The 24,928-nt window shown below is 39.5% G+C and overlaps 2 protein-coding genes across 3 annotated transcripts in view; one reads left to right on the top strand and one right to left on the bottom strand.

Annotated features, from left to right (window-relative positions):
* Positions 1 to 24,928, bottom strand: part of KLHL3 (kelch like family member 3) — a 259,558-nt gene that overhangs the window by 183,301 nt on the left and 51,329 nt on the right. Inside the window, exon 2 of one of the 2 annotated variants that reach the window (XM_032336624.1) lies at positions 449 to 527. The exons of the other annotated variant lie outside the window; for it this stretch is intronic. The gene's annotated coding sequence lies outside the window, so the exon portion shown is untranslated. The remainder of the gene's footprint in view (positions 1 to 448; positions 528 to 24,928) is intronic. 2 annotated transcript variants of the gene reach the window in all.
* Positions 12,904 to 15,060, top strand: LOC116585706 (neuropeptide Y receptor type 6-like). The gene is given in 5 exon segments (XM_032334986.1): positions 12,904 to 12,999; positions 13,861 to 14,035; positions 14,038 to 14,068; positions 14,338 to 14,462; positions 14,465 to 15,060. Coding segments are annotated over 5 exon segments (1,023 nt in total).

The following is a 24,928-nucleotide window of genomic DNA, read 5'->3' as shown; positions in this document are numbered from 1 at the left end:
GTCATCAAAGAGAGGTAAGAGAAGGTGAGATCTGATCCTAAGACAGGTATAAAAGTGAGCCACCAGCTCAGAGTTCCTATAGAGTAAAAAGGATCACACTGCTCCCAAGCAAAACTTCTCCCTAAAACTGGGGTTGGGAGGAACTTGTCTGGAAGGGAGGGATACAGAGATACAAAATAAAGTTGGAGAGGTATTTAATCCATATACCTTGACAAAATTTAGCATGCAGAGCTATGATTTTTACTAAAAAAAATAAGTTGACTAAAACATGACTAAAAGACCACATTGACTAAAAGTTGACAAAATATCAAAGACCACTGAATTTAAGTATTATTGCACATGTCTGGATTTAATGTTGATAAGCAGGCAATGTATGGATAAATAATGAAAATAAAGACACACATGATGCATAAATTATGATGTGTTCTAAAAAATTTATTTTTCTTACCTTAATTTCATCAAAATCACTAGTTATGTTGTTATAAATAAGCCTTTCTCATGCTCTGTGTCACATTGCCAGTAAGGATCTAAAGGATTAAAAATAAAATAAAACTTATTCAAAGTATACAAAATTTGAACATACTATCCTCAAAATATATTTATTAATTGTGCAAAATCAAAAACTAAAATTGTTTTTGTCAAGATTTAATTATTTATTTGAAAGAGAGAGAGAATAAACAGGAGGGACAGAGGGAGAGAATCTCAAGCAGACTTCACGCTGAGCATGGAGCTGGACACAGGGCTCTCCACCTCACAACCCTGAGATCACAACCTAAGCCAAAACCAGGAGTGGGAAACTTAACCAACTGTACCACCCAGGAGACCCTAAAATTATTTTTTATATCTGTTTTCAAATGTAATCTTTTTTCTAAACTGCCAAAAATTACTTATAAAATTAAAAGGCAATATACAAATTATAATTAACAAATACCAATTTAAATAAATTTATAACAAAGTTGAATTTCTTATGTAATTTGTTTAAAACTTATTAAAACTCTATTATGTATTTTTCAAAAATAGAACTACTCACAAGTCTATCAAGGCTCATTTATTGCTAATGTCAACCACAGGCATCACATATATTTTATCTGGACTCTCATACATAAAGTTTAAAAGTAATATGAATTGCTTAATATTGCAGAATATCCCTCAGCTACCATGGACCACTGTTTAAAATATTAACCTAATTTTTAAAAAAAATTTTATGTATTTATTTGACAGAGAGAGAGAGAGATCACAAGTAGGCAGAGAGAGAGATCACAAGTAGGCAGAGAGAGAAGAAGGGAAGCAAGGTCCCTGCCTAGCGGAGAGCCCGATGCGGGACTCGATCCCAGGACTCTGGGATCATGACCTGAGCCGAAGGCAGAGGCTTTAACCCACTGAGCCACCCAGGTGCCCCTTAACTTAATTTTTAAGTAGAAACACAAACTGGAATAGAAAGAGAAACAAGAATAAAGATGGTTAGCAGTATTGGAAAGTGATTGATTCATTATACAGGAATTTATTACACTTAGGCTAAGTTAATTAGTCTGTCCTTTCACCTACGAAGTTCCGCAATTACATATCCTCTCTACACGTCAAAGCAGTGTCCATAACCACCATCAACAGCCTATAACCTTCATGACATTTGTTTCCAGGGCTTCAGGGTCAGTGACAAGGCGAAGTGTATCTGGGACCTGAAAGGTGTTTGTCACTAGAGTAAATGTTTGGATGACAAGTTGTTCTACCAGCATTGAGTGTTAGATCCGAAATGACACTACTTTTTTAAAGTTTGTGATATCTGGGTCCTCTACACACAAGATCCAGGGCAGAGGCCCCTCTTGCTCAGGTCCTCAGAGAATACTATCAGTGTCAGGGAGTCAACAGGTCATCTAGGATCTACTGAAATCAAAAGAAAAAATAATTACTTCAAGCACATAATCATAATGAGAGAGCAGTTAACAGGGAGTCCTCTACGGAGGTAAAGACAGCTGCAGCAGGGTGGGAAACAAAAGTAAGGAAGCCTTTCTTCATCAGGCTTCTGTTATAATACAGTCTTAACACAAATAACTGGGACTCCGAGTTTAGATGCCCCTTTTATTTTTCATGATACTCCTCAATTTTTATTTCCCCTAAGTTGGTAAAAGTATGGGTCAGAGAATCACCTACTATATTAATTAATGTTTATCAAGGTATAAAGACAACAAAACCTTTTTTATGACTAAAAATAAAATATATAACATAATGAGAGTGTAAATATCAAGGCTGCAGGGCTTTAGAAAGATGGGAGAAGTCCGAGGCTTAGTTCTTTCTTTGGCTCCTTTGATCAACTTCAATGCCTGCTGTCCAAGGCTATTAGTCTATAAACTAGCTTTTGCAAGTAAAACAATGAATTTTAACTGAGGCAAACAAAACCATAATGCTCACTAAATCTTCATCACCAATAAGGACAAGTTTATACCAAATATTCTTTTAAAAATTAAAACAAAAACAATTCTGGTTTCATCGTTTCTCAATCTCTCGCACTCACTCTTCTCTTTTGTGGAAAGGGGTGTGGGAATAAAAAACAATTAACTCTGCCCTTACTCTGGATCATATAGTTCTACTAAGAAATGCTATAGGAAATAATAATATAAACTACCACTTACTAAATATCTATTATGTGACAAAATAATCCAGCCAGATAGATGGTAATGTTCACCTTATAGAAAAGGACCCAAAAGCTCAGAGAGAAGCTCAAGGTGACTCAGCTAGGGAACATGGGAGAATCTGAGTTCAGAGTCAGGTCTGTCCAATTCAAACTGCTTTATCTTCACCAATATCACAGACAACTAAGATCTCTTAGTATCTACCAACCCTGTGGACATTGTTAGTTTTTGCCAGTATTCTACATAAGAAAATATGTTTGTTTTTCAGCAAGCCTTACACTCTTCCAAAGTTTGCTACTCTGTAAACTTCAAGTATAAACAGGTAAGTAATTAGCAGAATATTACTAAAAAGTAACTGGGAAATAAGAGGGATGTTCCTTGAACCACTCTGACCACATCTGCTCTTCAAATTCCTGCAGAAGAGGAGACTGGCTTCCATTTCTGTCATGGACTTCCCACCCCCTGCCATGTACTCCAACCATCCAGTGACCTGGCAGTGTTCTGTAAAAAACAGATACATAATATCAAGGTGCTAACCACTTGGGAATTTTGAGTTTCAGGCACTGGGTGAGGAAAAAGAATTGATTTGCATAACTTAGCTTTAAAATTTGGGGCTCCAGTGGGAGAAGGTACTTGCCAATGACATATCCGATAAACGGTTAGTATCCAAAATACATAAAGAACTTATAAAACTCAACACCCAAGAAACAAATAATCTGGTTTAAAAATGGGCAGAAGACATGAACAGACATCCCTCCAAAGAAGACATCCAGATGACCAACAGACATATGAAAAGATGCTCATCATCACTCACTATCAGGGAAATGCAAATCAAAACTGCAATGAGCTATCACCTCACACCTGTCAGAATAGCTAAAATCACCAACACAAGAAACAACAGATGTTGGTGAGGATGTGGTGAAAAAGGATCATTCATGCTGTTGATCACTCATCAACTCACTGTTGGTAGGAATGCAAAATGGTACAGTCACTATGGAAAACAATATGGATGTGCCTTAAAAAGTTAAAAACAGGGCAAACTTTTCAGGTCCCCTACCTTTTTGGGAGCATTGTACTATTACTTCACTACCGCTCAATAAACCTTGTTTTGCTGCCCACCACCCTGTTTGGTCTACCTCTTCATTCTTCAAAGCAGCGTGACCAAGAACCTTATCAGCACTATAGGAAAAGGAAATCCTGTAACATTGCCAGCCTCCATAGTTGCTGGAGCTAATCCTATACCTCTTAATATACATATGTATTATATATTTACTAAACATGTGCTATATATATAATATACAAATGGCTCTGTTTCTGTGGAGAACTCTGATTCATACAGTGTCCTTTACCTATGAGAAATGTATATTCCTGGTTGTTTCTGAGATTTGTAGCAACAAATACCTTCTTTCTGTTTCTTTTTTACTTTGTCTTCTCTGGTTTTGGCCTTTCTTTCCACTAGATTGTGGTTTGAAAAAAAAAAAGTTAAAAACAGAACTACCCTATGATCCAGCAATCACATTACTGGGTATTTAGCCAAAGAATACAAAAACACTAATTCAAAGGGACACATGCACCCCTATGTTTATTGCAGCATTATTGACAATGGCCAAATTACAGAAGCAGCCCCAGTGTCATCAACTGATGAATGGATGAAGAGGGTGTAGTGTACATATATTAAGTGGAATATTACTCAGCCCTACAAAAGAATGCAATCTTGCCATTTGCTGTGACATGGATGGAGCTAGAGAATACGATGCTAAGTAAAAGTGTCATCAGAGAAAGACAAATACCATATGATTTTAGTCATGTGGAATTTAAGAAACAAAACAAATGAGCAAGGGGGAAAAGAAGAGAAAGAGAGACAAATCAAGAAAGAGACTCTTAATTGTACTGAATAAATTGAAGGACAAGGGGAGTGCGGGGATGAGCAAAACAGGTGATGGGGATTAAGGTGTGCACTTGTCCTGATGAGAACCACGTGAGGTACGGAACTGCTGAATCACTAGACTGTACACCTGAAACTAATATAACACTGTATGCTAACTAATGAATTAAAAATTTTAAAGAATAGGGGCGCCTGCTGGTTGGGCAACTGCCTTCAGCTCAGGTCACGGTCCTGGAGTCCGGGATCGAGTCCTGCATCGGGCTCCCAGCTCCATGGGGAGTCTGCTTCTCCCTCTGACCTTCTCACTTCTCATGCTCTCTCTCACTGTCTCTCTCTCAACTAAATAAATAAAAATCTTTATTAAAAAAAAAATTTTAAAGAATAAACATTTTTTAAAAGCTAGGGCTCCATCACTAAATCTTTGAGTTACGAAATAATTTCAGAATGTTGCCAGTCTATCCACTATGCTATGCCAAAAACATCTTCAACCACACTTAATATTCTAAAATTTTGTTTCTTGGGGTGACTGGGTGGTTCAGTTGGTTGGGCATCAATTGGCCTTCACCTCAGTTCATGCTCCTGGAGTCCCAGGATCGAGTCCTGCATCAGGCTTCCTGCCCAGTGGGGAGCCTGCTTCTCCCTCTGACCCTCCCCCTTCTTGTGCTCTCTCTCTCTCAAAAAAATAAATAAAATCCTTTTTTTTTTTTTTTAATCTTGTTTCTCAGGCGCCTGGGTGGCTCAGTGAGTTAAGCATCTGCCTTCAGCCCAGGTTATGATCCTAGGCTCCTGGATCGAGTCCTATGTCAGGCTCTCTGCTTAGTGGGGAGTCTGCTTCTCCCTCTCCCCCTGCTCCTCCCTCCTGTTGTGCTTGTTCCCACTGTCTCTCCCTCAAATAAATAAAATATTTTTTTAAATGAAAAAAAAAACCTTGTTTCTCAAAAGCCTTCCAACACTCTCACTATAAGGAAATACTCATTTTACTTTAATCTCCCTTTTTCAGTCTTTTGTAACAATGAGGAATAGCTTCCTTCCTGCAATTTCTTAAATACAGGCGAGGGCTTTTCAGCCCCCACTTCGAGTTCAGCAGTACATGTGCTATCGTTTCAAAGTGGTTCATGAAAATCTTATATAATAACCCATATTTTCAGGGCACCCTGGGTGGCTCAGTCGTTAAGCCTCTGCCTTCAGCTCAGGTCATGATCCCATGTGGGACTAAGTCCTGCACTGGGCTCCCTGCTCAGCAGGAAGCCTGCTTCTCCCTCTCCCACTCCCACGCCCCCAGCTTGTATTTTCTCTCTCTCTCTCTCTCTCAATCCCTCTCTGTAATAAATAAATAAAATCATTTTAAAAACCCCATATTTTCTGGGGAACTTGGGGTTAATTTTAATCTTAAAGGCATTTTATTAATCTCATAAATTATAGCAAAATCAGAACCAAAACCTGCCAGGAAATTTTAAAACAAATGTCTGCTTTTGGCACAACTAATTTTTCAAAACTATAAAAATATATATGCCACAAAATACCACAGGTTTTAGGACACACTCTTGTTACCATCTCCACAAGATGACAGAAAGTGACATTTCTAACACATCCTTTAAAACACTCCATCTAAAGAACCTAGATGTCATCAACAGATGAATGGATCAAGAAGATGTGTGTGTGTGTATATATATATATATATATATATATATATATATATATAATGCTCCATCTAATGTCACTGCTACTGCTGAGATTTCTGTGTGTGTATATATATATATATACACACACACAATGGAATACTATGCGGCCTTCAAAAGAAATGAAATCTTGCCATTTGTGACGACACGGATGGAACTAGAGGGTATCATGCTGAGCGAAAGACCATTATCATATGATCTCCCTGATAGGAAGTTGAGAGGCAAAGTTGGGGTTTGGGGGGTAGGAAAAGAATAAATGAAACAAGATGGGATCGGGAGGGAGACAAACCATAAGAGACTCTTAATCTCACAAAACAAACTGAGGGTTGCCGGTGGGGAGGGGACTAGGGAGAGGGTGCTGGCATTATTGACCTTGGGGAAGGTAGATGCTATAAAGTGTGTAAACCTGGTGATTCACAGACCTATTCCCCTGGGACTAATAATACATTATATGTTAATTAAAAAATTATTTTTAAAAATAATAATAAATAAATAAAATGCTCCATCTAATGTCACTGCTACTGCTGAGATTTCTGACTCCTCCTTTCTGCCTTTTCACTGGCCTTCAGATCCTACTGGATTCCAGAGCTGAATATTCTGTACGGTGATTTCAACCCTAGGAGCAGCTTGTGAAATGAAGCCATTCATTGTGCAGTAGACAAGCCAAGAAGGGGGCGGGGGTCTTAGGCTTGGAGAGGTGGCTCACATAGCATCTTGTGACAGAGAAACAAACACACAAAACTAATCAAAGAAATGAAGAAGGAAAACCTGTACAAGATGAAAAGAACAGCAATAGCACTAGAAATTTCCAACAGGTAAGAAACTGGGAAACAAACTTCTAAAAGGCTAAAGAAAAATCTTGCAAATGTGTTTTTCAAATGTTCATTTCATGTTAATCCAGTTTTAAAATGTGAAGATCATTAAAAATTAGAATTGTCGTGCTTTCAGGCCTAATTATACCAAATGTCTTCTTGCTTATGTGATCCTAAAACAATCCCACAGCTTTAGAATGCACCACTGTAAGAAAATTATCAAAAGAAATTATCAAATGGTAGTACTGGCACGATGTAGTTTCAATTGCTTTTTGTTTATGAGTTTGTAAATAAATTTAAGAATCTGGTATACATACTTTCATTGGCATAGTGTAGCTCTCCTTTCTTGATATATGTAATACACTGTTATTTTAAAGAATCAAAAAACTCAACATCCCTATCATGACAAACTCAGTCATTAATCTTCACAGAAAATTAAAGTCAATTCAGACAATCTGTGTTGGTTTGACTTTTTTTTTTAAGACTTATTTATTTGACAGAGAGAGGTCAGAAGTAGGCAGAGAGGCAGCATCAAGAGGGGGAAGCAGGCTCCCTGCTTAGCAGAGATTTCACCACCCGCCCATGTAGGGCTGAATCCCAGGACCCCAAGATCATGACCTGAGCTGAAGGCAGGGGCTTAACCCACTGAGCCACCCAGGTGCACCTGTGTTGGTTTGATTTTAAAAGTAGGTGCCAGAGGACCTGGGTAGCTTAGTGGGTTAATCGAATGCTTTCAGCTAAGGTTATGATTCCGTAGCCCTGGGATCAAGTCCCACACTGGACTCCCAGCTCCATTGGGAGTCTGCTTCTCCCTCTGACCTTCTCCCCTCTCATGTTCTCTCTCTCTCTCTCTCAAATAAATAAATAAAATCTTTTAAAAAAATAAAAGCAACTGCTGGGTTTTGGGAAATGAAATGTGTGCATTTTCCAGTAACACTTTATATGGACTCAGGCAATTGTCAAGTTCCAGGAAAAGCAGATAAACCATCTCCAGCAGAGAAAATCAAAATAAATGTAATGAATGAATGGGTGAGTCAAATGTTATCCCCAAATCTTAAAACAGCACACACACTTCTACAATAAACAGATATGAAATTCTATTTATTTATTTATTTATTTATTTATTGGAATGGGTCAAATAGGAGTTTGCATGGTATAGAATAACCAGGCCAATTATTATTTTAATTTTCTTAAATATTTCATTTATTCATTTAAGAGAAAGAAAGCTAGCAAGAGAGCACAAGCAGGGGGAGCAGCAGAGGGAGAGGGAGAAGCAGACTACCCACTGAGCAGGGAGCCCGATGACCTGGGGCTTGACCCCAATATTTTGGGGACCACCACCAGAGCTGAAAACAGATGCTTAATGTTTGACTGAGCCACCTACGTGCCTCCCAATTATACTTTTTAATAAGGCTATGAAAGAGTAGGCATTTGTTTCTTGATGCTTCTTGTGGTTGGTTAATACAGTACTTTGTTCTTAGGGAAAGCTCTAAGATGTGTCTTTACAGACCTTCTAGTTTTACTTGTCTTCATGGAACACAAATAATTAATTTGATTGATTTCCTTTAAAATTAAATAACCAGTAAACTAGAAATACTGCTTTAGGTATGGCTTAGAAAGTAGAAGTCTTCCTCCTGACTCTGCCACCAACTATGCAACCATAAGCAAGTCACTGGGTCTTGGTTGCCATGTTTTTAAATCAAAATTAAAGTATCATTCCTATCTAGAGTACATGACTGCTAGAGAGATCAAGTAAGACAGCCCACCTTGTCAACACTTAAATTCTTGAATAAATTAACGAATGAGATAGTACTTTAAATTTATCAAGCCCTAAAAAATGCAAGATGTTGTTTGCACAATCTGTATTCCTAAAGGTTTAAGGAAAAGGAGAAAGAGTTCTATGGGGGCATGCTCGCAGTGTGGCCCTGATCTATTCTGGGAACCCCACATGAACACTTGTGTGTGCAGGTGTGTGCAAAACTTCACTTTGCCCGAGGCCACAGACTCCCTGAAGTTATATTAAGGAAACTGTTTATAATATAAAATAATTAGAAAATGTTCTACTCATTTACTTTTAAAATTAAAAACAAGAATGGCAGAAATTTATTCAAGAAATATAAAATAGGGGCGCCTGGGCAGCTCAGTTGGTTAAGTGTCCAACTCTTGATCTCAGCTCAGGTCTTGATCTCAAGGTCATGAACTCAAGCCCCACACAGTGAGCTCCATGTTGAGCAGGAAGGCTACAAAAAGGAAGGAAGGAAGGAAGCAGGAAGGGAGGGAAGGAGGGCAGGAGGGAGAAAGGAATGAAGGAACAAAGGAAGGAACAAAGGAAGGAAGGAAGAAAAAAGGGGCATCTGGGTGGCTCAGTCATTAAGCGTCTGCCTTTGGCTCAGGTCATGATCTCAGGGTCCTGGGACGAGCACCGCATCAGGAGGAAGCCTGCTTCTCTCTCTCCCACTCCCCCTGCCAGTGTTCCTCTCTCTCTTGCTGTGTCTCTCTCTGTCAAATAAATAATTAAAAATCTTGAAACACACAAACACAAGAAAACCCCTCCTTTGAAAAATTAAAAAAAGAAAGAGAAAGAAAAGAAAAAATAAATATAAAACAGGAGGCAGCAGAAAATAATGGAAAGAGCATGGAAATCTTGAGAGCCAGAAGACTTGGGCTCTGGTCCCTATTCTGCCAGTAATGAATTGCAAAACTGCAAACAACAAGTGTCAAAGGAGAGGGGTCTATCAGAATACCTGTAGCATCTTTTCCAGGTCAAGAAACCATAGTACCAAATGAAATATAACAGAGAGTCTAAAATATGCCTCAATTATTCCGTTATGAACAATTAAGGGAAAGGGGGACACAGAGAAGACAATGAATGCGCGAGGCATCACAAGAGGAAGACAATGAAAGATAAGGAGAAAGCACAGAGGCCAAGGGGGAAGTCACACACAAATTCTGCTCCCTAACACCCACCAAAAAATAAGAGTTGTATGAAGAGAGAAAAAGAGAGGGATGCCTCTGTGGTTCAGTCAGTTAAGCATCTGCTCTCAGCTTTCCTGGGATCAAGTCCTGCATGGGCTCCTTGCTCAGTGGAGAGCTTGCTTCTGCCCTTGCCTGTTGTTCTCCCTGTTGTGCTCACCCTCTTGCTCGCTCTCTCTCTGGTAATAAATAAATAAAATCTTTTTTTTAAATTTGCAGAAAATTTTTTAAAAAATAAAAAAGAAAGACACGCTAATTTTTTTAAAATTTTAAAAAGATTTTATTAATTTACTTGAGAGAGTGAGAGAGAGAGCATGAGAGCAGAGAGGGTCAGAGAAAGGTCTGAATAGCAGAGAGCCCAATATAGGACTCGATCCCAGGACTCCAGGATCATGACCTGAGCCAAAGGCAGTCGCTTAACCCACTGAGCCATCCAGGGATCCCATACATGCTAATTTTTTTAAAAAATCAGATACAGAAATAAAGGTACATAGAGATACTTCAGCAGAATAATGCTCTTATTTTGTTCATCCTAAAACCTTTATACACAAAACTATCAAGACTGTGTAATGTTGTACCTCTGCATGAAAAGGCATACATGGAGCCAATTCAAGGCACGTGCTTCACAAACCAAATACAGTCAAGTTGGGGGGAGGTGAAGATTAATCTTCTCTGTCTTGTGTAGAGGGCGATGGATAATGTAATTCCAGCACTCCCCTTTGAATTCCTCCCAGATGAGGCCCATCTGATCTTCTTCTGACTTTTCTGAGCTTCAAGCCTCTATAGGAACTTATAGACTAGGAAGATAATTTGCACTTTGCTACTAATCAACACAGAGGAGACGGACCTCTACTCAGCTTCAGACCAGACCAGCTGTTGCAGGGTGGTAAGTAATCCCCATACACTCAGCCCACACAACCCAGATCAGCCAGAACAAGCAACATACAGGTTCCCAGTGTGTATTCCCATCTCTCTTACCAATCTGCTAGGCCCTCTAAAAAACTGTATGAATTTCCACATGGATAAAGAAAAAACTGCTATTCAGACCTTTCTCTGAAGGATTCATAGGAAGCTCTCCTTTCCTGTGAACAATAAGAACTGGGAAGAAAACAAGCACAAGATTTTGCTGGTCTTGTCTGGCTTTAGCTAAGCCCTTAGACCTTTCTGTGGTTTAGTTTCTGTCAATGAAATGAAAATATAACAATCCTACCTCCTTCTGGCAAATGTGGTATTGGAGGAATAAATTGTACATGCAGTGGATAGGAAAGCACTGACAGCTTTCTGGAGGATGGGGGTTAGACCAATTCCGTCCGGAACATTCAACACATGTAACAGCAACAATAATGAGCCTGTGGATTTGTATAATGTGTAACAGTTAATAGGATGTTTTAAATACATTATTTCATTAGCCCTTGAACCAAGATGTGTGCAATGGGGAGGCCATTTGTTTGTTTCATTTGGCGGATGAAAAAACTGAGGCCCAGAAAAGCCGAGTAACTTGCCTAAGATCAAAGCCCTTCTTAGTTAGCAGCAGAACGTGTCTCCGATAGAAGTCCAGCACTCACTCCAGCAGACGTGTACCTGTGTATGAAGTCATTGCCTACTCCCTCCTCCTCCAAGTAAATCTTGCTTAGGAGAAGGTATCTTAATCAAAGCTTTCTGGTCTCATTTACAGTTGTAGCCCACTGACTGTCATAAAGAGCTTAAATCTGTTTTCATATTCCCCTTCAGGCAATATTTGTGAACTCTAGGTCTGCAGAACCCCTGAATCATGCAAGCCTTAAACCATGTCAGCACCACTGTTGATCAATTTCACTCTCTACTTGTCACCACATCATATCTGAGCCATAGATCAGTTCCTTGGGTCTTTCTTTACAAAATACACTGTCTCAGTCAACAGTTGCTATGCATCTATGACATTTTCCCGGTGTTCCTCATCAAAATATCTATTGCTAAAACCATGACAGATATAACAAGTATTCTTAAGTTGCTTTCTTTCCAATAGTTATCTGCTAAGACTTTGAACTTGAACAGGATGTGCAGGGTAATTTCAAACAGCAAACAAACATCTGTTCTCTTTTTTTTCCTACTGCTCAGCTTCCTTTATCACACAGTTATTTATGTTATCTTCCTCAAATTCCTAAAGAATAAATCAAGATGGAGGGGTTTTTTTTTCCCTTTGCCTTCTTTCAGCGTGTCCTCTTTGGGCCAGAAATCTCAGCACTTAAAATGGTGGGGAGTTCATCATAACTGTTGTATATTCTGGTCTGAATAATTCTCCTGAATACAACCACTCTAGGCCACACTGAGCCACAGGATCAGGGCTCCCCTTTCGTCTGGAAGCCAGAGAAAGGGACCCAGAGGAAGTGAGAATTGGAAGAATGCATCAAAAATAAAGTTAGTTCTGAGGAGCAGCTCACTAGGCAATGGCTTCCTCGCCTGAATCTCCAGAATCTGAACATCATATCCAGAAACTCCCTGTGCAGAGTATGGCTTCAGTCCCAGAAAGTACAACTAGTGCAAAGAGGAGACAGCATATGCTACTCCAAAGCAGGCATGACTATGATTCTAGCCTCCAGACTAAAGGCTATAGACTAGCTCGGGGCAGTGGAGATGACAAATTTTATTCAGGACATAAATACTGAACACTACCCTATGGGCTCCACATTGGGGCTAACAGACAAATTCAGTTGCATAATCTAATTTAATCCTCACAACTCAGACACTGTTTATCCCCATTCTAAAGATAAGAAAACTGAGCAGGAAGAGGCATTTGATGGCTCAGTTAGTTAAGCATCTGACTCTTGGTCTCAGTTCAGGTCTTGATCTCAGGGTCATGAGTTCAAGCCCTACACTGGGCTCCACATTGGGCAAAGAGACTACTTTAAAAACAACAACAACACAACGACAACTAAGCAGGAAGGGTAATGACTTGTGTCAAAGTCATACAGACATCAAAAATTGATGCTCCCATTGAAACTCAACTTCAGACCAAACATGGTACTCTGGCCTCCACAGCGGGCGTACACATACATATACACATGGACACACACACACAAAGCACAGGAGGTGACAGAAATGGAAACATATTTGGGCAACCTTATATACTTAACTGAATGCTATCACATCCCCTTCCTTATTAGCTCTAAAGACTATACTGCTGGGACAAATAGAGTACCCTGAGATGAGAGAAGAGGAAGGACAGGGAGACCCATCTCTCTAGGTCCTCACAGGGACCCTGTTCCACAATAGACCTGTTCGGGTGGTTAAGACTTTGCACTAATATTCTGGGTTCTCTTTAATTTTTTAGGATTTCAGGCAGATACTCAAGTCACAGGTGCATTTCCAATGAGCACAGATAAAGATCCAAGAAGATTAAACCCTACTAATTATTAACTGGAAGCCTCAGAATCGAAGTGCTTCCCAAGAATTGATGGCCAGAATAAGCTTAGAAATGCTTTCCTTAGAACACTAACATAATGGAACCTTCTCTAAACTACCCAGCATCTAATAAAACCAATGCTAGAAAGCAACAACTCTGCATTTCTCTATGTTGAGGTTCACTGACCCCCTTTTCTAGCCTTGCTCCTATTCCTCATAGTCTATACTGTGGTCTGAAGAGTGGGCCTTTTTGGAAACCTTTCTCTCATCATTATCATCTTTAAGAAGCAGAGAGCAGGGGCACTTGGGTGGCTCAGTGGTTAAAGCCTCTGCCTTCAGCTCAGGTCACGGTCTCAGGGTCCTGGGATGGAGCCCCACATCGGGCTCTCTGCTCGGCGGGGAGCCTGCTTCCCCCTCTCTCTCTGCCTGTCTCTCAGCCTACTTGTGATCTCTCTCTCTCTGTCAAATAAATAAATAAAAATACTTAAAAAAAAAAAAAGCAGAGAGAAGCTCAGAATATCACTAATATACTGACTACCAAGGTCTCTTCCTCTGACATCTTGGTATATGCCCTGTGTATACTTTCCACTGTCGTCCACACTCTGATGGGCCCCTGGATATTTGGGGATACCATATGCAAACTCAGCTCTAATGTGCAGAGTGTCTCCACCTCTGTCCATAATACTCAGTTGTGTTAATTGCTGTTGAAAAGTTTCCGTTGGCATGCCTGAGTGGCTCAGGGGGTTAAGCATCCAACTCTTGATTTCAGCTCAGGTCATGATCCCAGGGTCATGGGATCGAGCCTCGCATCAGGTACCCCGCTGAGCATGGGCAGAGTCTACGTGATGTTCTCTCTCTGCCCTTACTATCTCTCTCTCAAAAAGTAAACAAATCTTTATTTTTTTCACATTTATTTTTTTCATTTAAATTCAATTAACCAACATATTAAATAAGTCATGGAAAAAAAAAAAAAAAGAAAGTTTTCAGCTGGCTGCAAACCCCTATGGCTGGAAACACGGTGTATTGTACCTCGTGCCTACTGGGGTTATTACACTGATCTGGCTGTTTCCTCTTCTACTGTCTATGCCCTTCTTCCTGCACTACCACCCACCAACGAGCCTTTCCAGAGCCTCTCTTTCCCTGGTGACCTCTACACCCACGGTGTGGCCTGCATAGAGATCTGGCCCACCAAAACGAAGTGGCCCATCTTTACCACCTTCGTGTTTATGGTCCAGTACGGTGCCCCTCTGAGCTTCAACCTCATCTGCTACTCGAAGACTGTTACCTGCCTCCACAGGAGAAGTGAGAAGGAAAACAGCACTCGGGAAACTGAGAGCCAGCTCAATGAGAACAAGGGGATCAACACAATGTTGATCTCCACTGTAGTGACCTTGGGAGACTGCGGGCTGCCCCTGAACACCCTCTGTGTTATTTTTGACTAACGTCATGAGGTGCCGATGGGCTGTCACCATGATCTGATATTTGTGATTTGCCACTTGATTGCTAGGATTTCCATATGCATAAATCCTTTATCTTATGGTTTTCTCAACAAAAATTTCCAGAATGACCTAGAAGTGCTTATTTACCATTGCTGGTGCTTCGTACACCTCAGGACACATAGAGAAAATGCGGCCATCTCCACTATGCACAAAGCTGACTCCAAGGGATCATTAAGGTTGTCTCTGGCATCAACAGGGATATGAAAGTTATTAGCAATGGCAAAGACGTTCCTGAATGAAAGATTGAGAGGCAATGTCTAGTTATAGGGAAGAATGCACAAAAAAGAAGCCAGAACCAAAAAAAGAGAGCAACTTTACACTACTGAGTTTTGGTTTAGGCCAGACCCCGTCTATGCCATTTATCTGCCCAAAACACACACACAAGCACACACATATAGACACACAGACACACAAACCTCTTAAGAGATTAACTGTTAATAACTCAATCTAGCTATCATTTAGGGCAAAGAATAGCAGTGAGAAAGCCACAGAGGCAGACAGCACTGTTGGCTGAGGACCAAGTTTCCCAGATGTTGTTATTCAATGAAACACCCACAAAAGTTATTACTGACAATATGCCTAGTGAAAGCACTGCTATCCCACTTTAGGGTTAAAGAAACTTCTTTTTCATATTTGTAACTTTCAATCAAGTAACCATTCAATTAATTAGAAAGGCAGAAAGCCCTCATCATAATTTATTAATTATCCAACAAAATAAGTTTGGACTGGAAGTTGAAGGAATAAATTTTAACTTCACATTAAAACTAAGTATTGTAATTACCTCCCATGCTTGAATCCAATTCTCTAGTTTATGGTAACAGTACATTTTCTTCACTAACAATGCTATTAGCACCACTAGAAATAACCACAAACTCTTTAGCACTCCCATGATGCTAGAAATCACACTTTTTAAAAAAGATTTAGTTATTTCTTTGAGAGAGAGAGAGTGTGTGAAGAGAGAAAATCTCAAGCGACTCCCCACTGAGCACAGAGCCCACACAGAGCTCAATCCCACAACCCTGAGATCATGACCTGAGCCAAAACCAAGACTCGGACACTCAACTGACTGACCCACCCAGGAGCCCCCACATTAACTAACTGATTAATGGCCACTGGATATAGACCTTTAATTATAAAATGGCTTTTTTATCCCAAATTCTCTATGTATATTAAATAGGGGTCATGATGCATCTATTATTGGGTCTGAGGGACTTCACCAGTAGCACTTTTATAATTAGCTCCAGGTTTTTTAAACCTCTCATAAATCTTATGACTTAAACTTTAAAAAATACTGCTCATCCCCACAGTGTCACATAGAAGAATCAGCTAGACCACTCTGAAAAAGAATACTAAGCTAGTGTTCAATTGCCATTAGCTCAGGGATTTCTACTAAGTCATGACCAGCTTTATCTCTTTCTTGGATAAATCTCCTTTATATTATTACATTTGAGCTACAGCTTATGTGTCTGTTAAAAATGTAACCGTGTCTTCTTTCTTTTTGAAAAAAGGTAATGTTTCTTTGCATACCTGTGATTTTTCTATTGTATTTTTTCTTGTGTATTTTCCTTTATGTTTTCCACTCCTGAAAAATTTCTTCCCTCTCTCTACTTCTCCCTCCCTGTTCCTCCCTCTCCCTATCTTTCCCTTCCCCGTAGAATTTCTATTCTATCATTTGAAAAAAAATGAACAACAAAAACACTGCAGGACATCCAAATGAAATAAAATGTAACAGTTTCACAGCATTAGCTGCAAATAAAATCTCTTGCCTAAAAATCAACCTCAAATCGTGCAGCTTAGAATTTTAAAGGTACAGGACTGTGGCCCCTTGGTGCCAAAAATAGTCAACTCTACCTAGATAACCCCTTCTCTCTCTTCTGACAGATGGTGGGTAGTCCTATAATTAAGATCTAATAGGTTGCTTTAGTTACTTGGTAAAGACACACTGACTCTAGTTTCCATTACTAAGATGATTCTGACCGAACTTATACTAAAAGCAAGAAAAGGCTTTCATCAAACTCTGGTATCACCCCATCCCCTCATCCACACACATGTACTCAGGCTCCTCTAACCTTGACCCCCACTACCCTAAGCATGCAAAAGAGATCTCCAATCTATGATTAAGTGTTATTGTGGTATTTCTGGCTCTATGCTAAGAGCTATTTCTTTCTATTAAACTGTTTTGTCTTTCTTCTAAATTTATCTTGAGCTTTAATGAAATGAAAGTCACTAATGTGTAACTATCAATAATAGTTTTTCCTGTGGTTATTTTTACCTCAAAAGAGTACTGAAGTAAATGTACTTTTTTTTTTGTAAATGTACTTTTGCAAATGCATACCTTTCTCCTTAAGGGCCTTACATTCTGCAAGTAGGGCAGGACAGGTCTATAAACAGTTACTTTAAAAGGTACGATGGACAGGGAAATGCAAATCAAAACCAGAATGAGATATCAACTCATACCTATCAGAACAGCTAGAATCAAAAAGATAAGAAATATGAAGTGTTGGCGAGGATGTGGAGAAAAAGGAACCCTCGTGCACTGTTAGTGGAAATGGAACTTGGTGCAGCCATTGTGGAAAACAGTATGGAAGTTCCTCCAAAAATTAAAAGGAGAATTACCATACAATCCAGTAATTCCATTACTGGGTATTTACCCAGGGAAAACAAAAATGCTAATTCAAAAAGACATATGCACCCCTATGTTTATTATAGCATTATTTACTATAGCCAAGATATGGAAGCAACCCAAGTGTCTGTCTATAGATGAATGGATAAAGATGTGGTACATATGTACAAGGGAATGTTACTCAGCCATACAAAAGAATGTGCTCTTGAGGCACCTGGGTGGCTCCGTCAGTTAGGCATCTGTCTTTGGCTCAGGTCATGATCCCAGAGTTATGGAACTGAGCCCTTATCAGGCTCTCCATTCAGCGGCAAATCTCCTTCCTCCTCTCCCTCCGTAATCTCTCTCACCTTCACTCTCTCTCAAATAAATAAATAAAATCTTAAAAAAAAAATAATGAGATCTTGCCATTTGCAACACAGATGGACCTAGAGATTATGTATAATGCTAAGTAGAATAAGCCAGAGAAAGACAAATACCGTATGATTTCACTCACATGTAGAATTTAAGAAACAAAACAAATGAACAAAGAATAAGAGAGATAAACCAAAAAACAAACAAAAAAAACACCCTAGACTCTTACATACCGAGAACAAATTATTGATTGCCAGAGGGGAGGTGAGTGGAGGATAAGTGAAATAAATAAGGGGTATTAAGAGTACACTTATCTTATTAAGTACTAAGTAATGTGTAGAATTTTTGAATCACAACATTGTACATTTCAAAACTAATGTAGCAGTATATGTTAATTACACTGGAATTTAAAAAATAAATAAAATTACTTATTTGTTACTATTTATAAAATTTAAAATATACATATATAAGTAATTAAGAATATTCTAACAATTATGTGAAAGCAAATGGTTCATCCCTCAATAAAAGTATTTCTGGTAAATCTTGCCATTTGCAATGACATGGATGGAACTAGAGGGTATTATGCTGAGTGAAATAAGTCAATCAGAGAAAGATAATTATCATATGATCTCTCTGATATGAGGAATTTGAGAGGCAGGGTAGGGGTTGTGGGGGGTAGGGAAGGAAAAAATGAAACAAGATGGGATCGGGAGGGAGACAAACCATAAAAGACTCTTAATCTTACAAAACAAACTGAGGGTTGCTGGTGGGTGAGGGCCTAAGTATAGGATGGCTGGGTGATGGACATTGGGGAGGTTATGTGCTATGGTGAGTGCTGTGAAGTGTGTAAGCCTGATGATTCACAGACCTGTGCCCCTGGGGCTAATAATACATTATATGTTAATAAAAATAATTTTTTAAAAAAGTATTTCTCATTTCTTTGTACTATGAAAAAAAGAGTATACTTAGCACGATAAGCACTAAGTAATCTATAGAACTGTTAAATCGTTATTGTACAACTGAAACTAATATAACACTGTATATTAATTGTATTTCAATAAAAACACATTTTTAAATAAGTAAAATGTCCACATTATAACATGTTATTGAATTAAAAATAGAAGTTAAAAAAAACGGACAAGAAAAGAAAGTATGATAGAAGTATAGACTAAGAGTTGTAGGGGCCCAACAGAGGTAAAAATTGTTTTTGAGAGGAAACAAGGAAAGATTTCAGGAGAGTCAACTTCCTGTTTTGCAGTATTTGTTGATCTGGTCCATCAGTCTGATCTACTGCTGAGCCACTTGGTGAATGAAATAGGCTTTCTTTTCTGTATTCTCCCTTCGAGGAATCTGAGACTGGAACCTCATGATGTTTGCCAGACAGCCTTGGAAACACAGTGTCCTTTGGTCAATGACCCAAAAATCCACTCCTACATCTCCTGACTACAAGTCATTTTGGACTGAGAGTAATGTTTCATATCTTTAATCATTTCCAGAAAAGATGACTATTAGTGAGATGAATAAATACTTATGCTCTCAATTACTAGATTAACTATTCTGAATGTGTCTGTCCAGTGCACCAGAGCTGAATGGAAAAATGCTAACAAATCTTTACAACAAGTCCCCTAAGTTTTCTCTCTGACTGTTTCTAAAGATTCCCCCAAGAATAATACCCAAACAATCTCTAACAGAGAGAATCAACAAAATAAATAATTCAAAATAAAGAATACCCCAGTGTGGTTTAAATATGTGTGGTGTGTACTTCTCAGCAATGGAAAATATGATATGCTGGAAAAGGTATAAATAATGTGACAGAGCAACATGTATAAGGCTTCTACTCAAAAAACTGCTCCCCACTCCATGCTGAAGAGTATATATATGTACACATATAACACACATATACATATTATATATATACACACTATATATATAATACATATATATACACACATATAGAAAGCCCTTACTATATACTTGGTACTACATTAGATACAGAAAAAGTATAAAAAACAGCTTTAAAGAGTTTACAATCTAGTTGAACCACCAAAGAGTTTAGAATACATCAAAGGGGTAATATGGGGTTTTGGGGGGGTTTTTTGTAGTAATAAAAATAATAACAGGATTTTTTTTCAAATTCCAATAAATAATTCAATAAAGCCCTACTAAAATTCTTTTTGTTTTCATTTCTTTTCAGTGTAACAGTATTCATTGTTTTTGCACCACACCCAGTGCTCCATGAAATCTGTGCCCTCTCTAACACCCACTACCTGGTTCCCCCAACCTCCCACCCCCCGCCCTTTCAAAACCCTCAGATTGTTTTTCAGAGTCCATAGTCTCTCATGGTTCACCTACCCTTCCAATTTCCCTCAACTCCCCAATATGGGGTCTTGATTCTGAAGCCTTTCTTTCTGGCTAAGGTGAAAGCTACGTAAAGGAGAATAGTCACTGAAGGCAGATTTAATAACAACGGAGCACTCAATTTGAAGAGTAAGGATTCCCTGTGAGGGGAAGAAGGGAATGTCAAGGCTGAGATGCTCAGGAATTCCTATAATCCTCCTGAAGTCATCAATGCCATAAATGTGCTCGTGCAATAAACCAGAGAATGAAGAGGACAGATAATTCCAGTGGGCCAAGGAAGACAAGCAGGTCTCTTTCCCCTATTTCTATGTCCAAATCAAACTCCTTCTTGAAGCTGGGATAGTGTTCCCCTGCTGGAGAAGTAAAAGAATGGGGGGTGCTGATGACAAGAACACCTGGTTCTGACATCTGGTTGTGGACTCTTTGCTGCAATTCTCTATTTTAAATCTGTTCTTCTAGGGTGCCTGGGTGGCTCAGTCATTAATCAGCTGCCTTCGGCTCAGGTCATGATCCCAGGATCCTGGGATCAAACCCTGCATTGGACTCTCTGGTCAGCAAGAAACCTGCTTCTCGGGGTGCCTGGGTGGCTCAGTGGGTTAAAGCCTCTGCTTTATCCCAGGGTCCTGGGATCGAGCCCCACATCGGGCTCTCTGCTCAGCAGGGAGCCTGCTTCTTCCTCTCTCTCTCTGCCTGCCTCTCTGAAATATTTGTATTAACAGAACTTAAAAGAAAAAAAAAAAAGAAACCTGCTTCTCCCTCTCCCTCTGCCTGCTGCTTCTCCTACTTGTGCTCTCTCTCTGTCAAATAAATAAATAAAATCTTAAAAAAAAATAGAACTAAATCTGTTCTTCTAACTGGACTGAGAACTTTCATAGACCTTGACCTATTTCATCCATTATTCCTCCTATACCAGCACTCCACTGCCACCTCAATATTTAAGATAGGACTTGGCAAGGGAAAAACATTTAATACGCATGGATTTTATTTTTTTTTAAGATTTTATTTATCCACTTGTCAGAGAGAAAGGGGGAAGCACAAACAGGGACAGCAGCAGGCAGAAGCAGAGAGAGAAGCAGGCCTCCTGCTGAGGCCAGAGCCTGACGTGGGACTTGATCCCAGGATCCTAGAATCATGACATGAGCTGAAGGCAGACAATTAATTGACTGAGTCACCCAGGCACCCCTAATACATGTATATTTTTAAAGTTCTTTCTTAAAACACCAGCTAGGCAGTAATTATTCACCTAATGAATACCTGAATGTTTTCAAACTTATTAATTATCCAGTTTGAGTAGAAAGACATAATCCTAATTACACAGAGATTGGGTAATATTAAAGAACTGCAAAATCCTGAGTCCTTCAGGACTCAGTGTAAAATGTTAGGGTTGTGAGGATCCCCTAGTCACTGTTCTCATGGCACCCCATGCATCCCTATCATGTAGAACCCTAAAGGCCTGTTTATATGTGTGCCTGCTCCACAGAACATGAGCTCTCTGAAGGCAGGGACTGGGCCTTATTCACCGTAGTAGCTCCAGTGTCAATTATAGCATCTGGCACGAAGTGGGGAATCAATTAATATTTGCAAACAGTAGAAAAAGAATAAATCTGAAGATAACAAATCTTTGCTTGGAAGTGGTATGTGGATCTGAACAGTATATAGAGCCTGTACTGCCTGGACTCAGTACTTGATGAAGCAGAATGCCAAACTTCCATATGAACTGTAACAGTCAGGGCTCAGAAATATGCAATGGCAAGAGGACAAATACAAACACACCATGGTTCCAGGGGAGGCTCAAAGGCAAAGTGTACTTACTCATGACTCAAATGCTGTTTGCCAAAAACAGTTATGCCAGTAAGAGTAGGCTAACTGGGCAGATCTTAGGACTGAAAGAAAATGCTCTACTAACTTCCAATTAACTAAGCTGATAGGTTCTTGGACAAACACATTTAAGAAATCGAAGACCAGGGGCGCCTGGGTGGCTCAGTGAATTAAAGCCTCTGCCTTCAGCTCGGGTCATGATTCCAGGGTCCTGGGATCGAGCCCTGCATCGGGCTCTCTGCTTAGCAGGGAGCCTGCTTCCTCCTCTCTCTGCCTGCTTGTGATCTCTACCTGTCAAATAAATAAATAAAATCTTAAAAAAAAAAAAAAGAAATCAAAGACCAGTCTTCTAGGGCAGTCAGCCTCCTAGAGAACAGTCTCCATTATGACTCTATCAGAAGAAAACCCAGATTCTCTATAAAAGGTCAAGGTAGCATTTTTCACAGAGCTGCAACAAGCAATCCTAAAATTTGTATGGAACCAGAAAAGACCCTGAATCACAAAGACAATGTTGAACAAGAAAAAACAAAGCTGGGGGCATCACATTGCTTAACTTCAAGCTATATTACAGAGCTTCATGTTCACTAAGGCACCATGGTATTGGCACAAAAACAGACACGTAGAGTCTCCAGATACGGACCCTCAACTCTATGGTCAACTAATCTTTGACAAATCAGGAAAAAAATATCCAATGGAAAAAAGAGTATCTTCAATAAATGGTGCTGGGAAAATTGGACAGTTACATACATAAGAATGAAACTGGACCATTCTCCTACACCATACACAAATATAAACTCAAAATGGATGAAAGACCTCAATGTGAGACAGGAATCCATCAAAATACTAGAGGAGAACACAGGTAGTAACCTGTTACTGGACCTCAGTCAGCCACAACAACTTCTTTCAAGCCATGTCTCCAAAAGCGAGGGAAACAAAAGCAAAAATGAACTTCTGGGACTTCATCAAGATAAAAACCTTCTAGACTCAAAATGGATGAAGGACCTAAATGTGAGAAAGGAATCCATCAAAATACTAGAGGAGAACACAGGCAGCAACCTCTTTGACCTCAGCTGCAGCAACTTCTTCCTAGAAACATCACCAAAGGCAAGAGAAGCAAGGGCAAAAATGAACTATTGGGACTTCATCAAGATCAAAACTTTTGCACAGCAAAGGAAACAGTTAACAAAACCAAAATACAACTGACAGAATGGAAGAAGAGATTTGCAAACGACATATCAGATAAAGGGCTAGTATCCAAAATCTATAAAGAACTTAGCAAACTCAACACTCAAAGAACAAATAATCCAATCAAGAAATGGGCCGAGGAAATGAACAGACATTTCTGCAAAGAAGACATCCAGATGGCCAACAGACACATGAAAAAGTGCTCCACATCACTCGGCATCAGGGAAATACAAATCAAAACCACAGTGAGATACCACCTCACACCAGTCAGAATGACTAAAATTAAAGAGTCAGGAAATGACAGATGCTGGCGAGGATGCGGAGAAAGGCAAACCCTCCTATACTGTTGGTGGGAATGCAAGCTGGTGCAACCACTCTGGAAAACAGCATGGAGGTTCCTCAAAAAGTGGAAAATAGAGCTACCTTATGACCCAGCAATTGCACTACTGGGTATTTACCCTAAAGATACAAACGTAGTGATCCAAAGGGGCACATGCACCAAAATGTTTATAGCAGCAATGTCTACAACAGCCAAACTATGGAAAGAACCTAAATTTCCATTAACAGATGAATGGATAAAGAAGATGTTGTAAACACACACACACACACTGGAATACTATGCAGCCATCAAACGAAATGAAATCTTGCCATTTGCGATGACCTGGATGGAACTAGAGGGTATTATGCTTAGTGAAATAAGTCAGTCGGAGAAAGACAACTATCATATGATCTCCCTGATATGAGGAAGTGGAGATGCAATGGGGCGGGGGGGACGTTAGGGGAGTAGGAAAAGAATAAATGAAACAAGATGGGATCAGGAGGTAGACAAACCAAAAGAGACTCTTAATGTCACAAAACAAACTGAGGGAGAGGTGGGGGGAGGGGTGTAGGGAGAGGGTGGTGGGGTTATGGACATTGGGGAGGGTATGTGCTGTGTTGAGAGCTGTGGTGGGTATAAACCTGTTGATTCACAGACCAGTACCCCTGGGGCTAATAATACACTATAAAAAAATTAAAAAATAAAAAAATTTATAAAAAAATAAAAATAAAATTTTTTAAAGATAAAAACCTTCTGCACAACAAAGGAAACAGTCATCAAAACCAAGCGGCAACCCATGGAATGGAAGAAGATATTTGCAAATGACATTACAGATAAAAGACTGGTATCCAAGATCAATAAAGAATTTCTCAAACTCAACATGCAAAAAACAAATAATCAAGTCAAAAAATGGGCAGCAAACATGAACAAACACTTCTCCAATGAAGATATACAAATGGCTATCAGACACATGAAAAAATGTTCAACATCATTAGCCATCATGAAAATTCAAATCAAAACCACACTGAGATACCACCTTACACCAGTTAAAATGGCAAAAATTAACAAGGCAGGAAACAACAAATGTTGGCAAGGATGTGGAGAAAGAAGAACCCTCTTACACTGTTGGTGGGAATGCAAGCTGGTACAGCCACTTTGGAAAACAGTATGGAGGTTCCTCAAAAAGTTAAAAGTAGAGCTTCCTTATGACCCAGGAATTGCACTACTAGGTATTTACCCCAAAGATAAAGATGTAGTGAAAAGAAGGGCCACATGCAGGGCGCCTGGGTGGCTCAGTGGGTTAAGCCGCTGCCTTCGGCTCAGGTCATGATCTCAGAGTCCTGGGATCGAGTCCCGCATCGGGCTCTCTGCTCAGCGGAGAGCCTGCTTCCCTTTCTCTCTCTCTGCCTGCCTCTCCA

The sequence above is a fragment of the Mustela erminea genome, chromosome 3 (genome assembly GCF_009829155.1).
Source record: "Mustela erminea isolate mMusErm1 chromosome 3, mMusErm1.Pri, whole genome shotgun sequence".
Lineage (NCBI taxonomy): Eukaryota > Metazoa > Chordata > Mammalia > Carnivora > Mustelidae > Mustela > Mustela erminea.
This window is presented reverse-complemented; position numbering and strand designations above follow the sequence as displayed.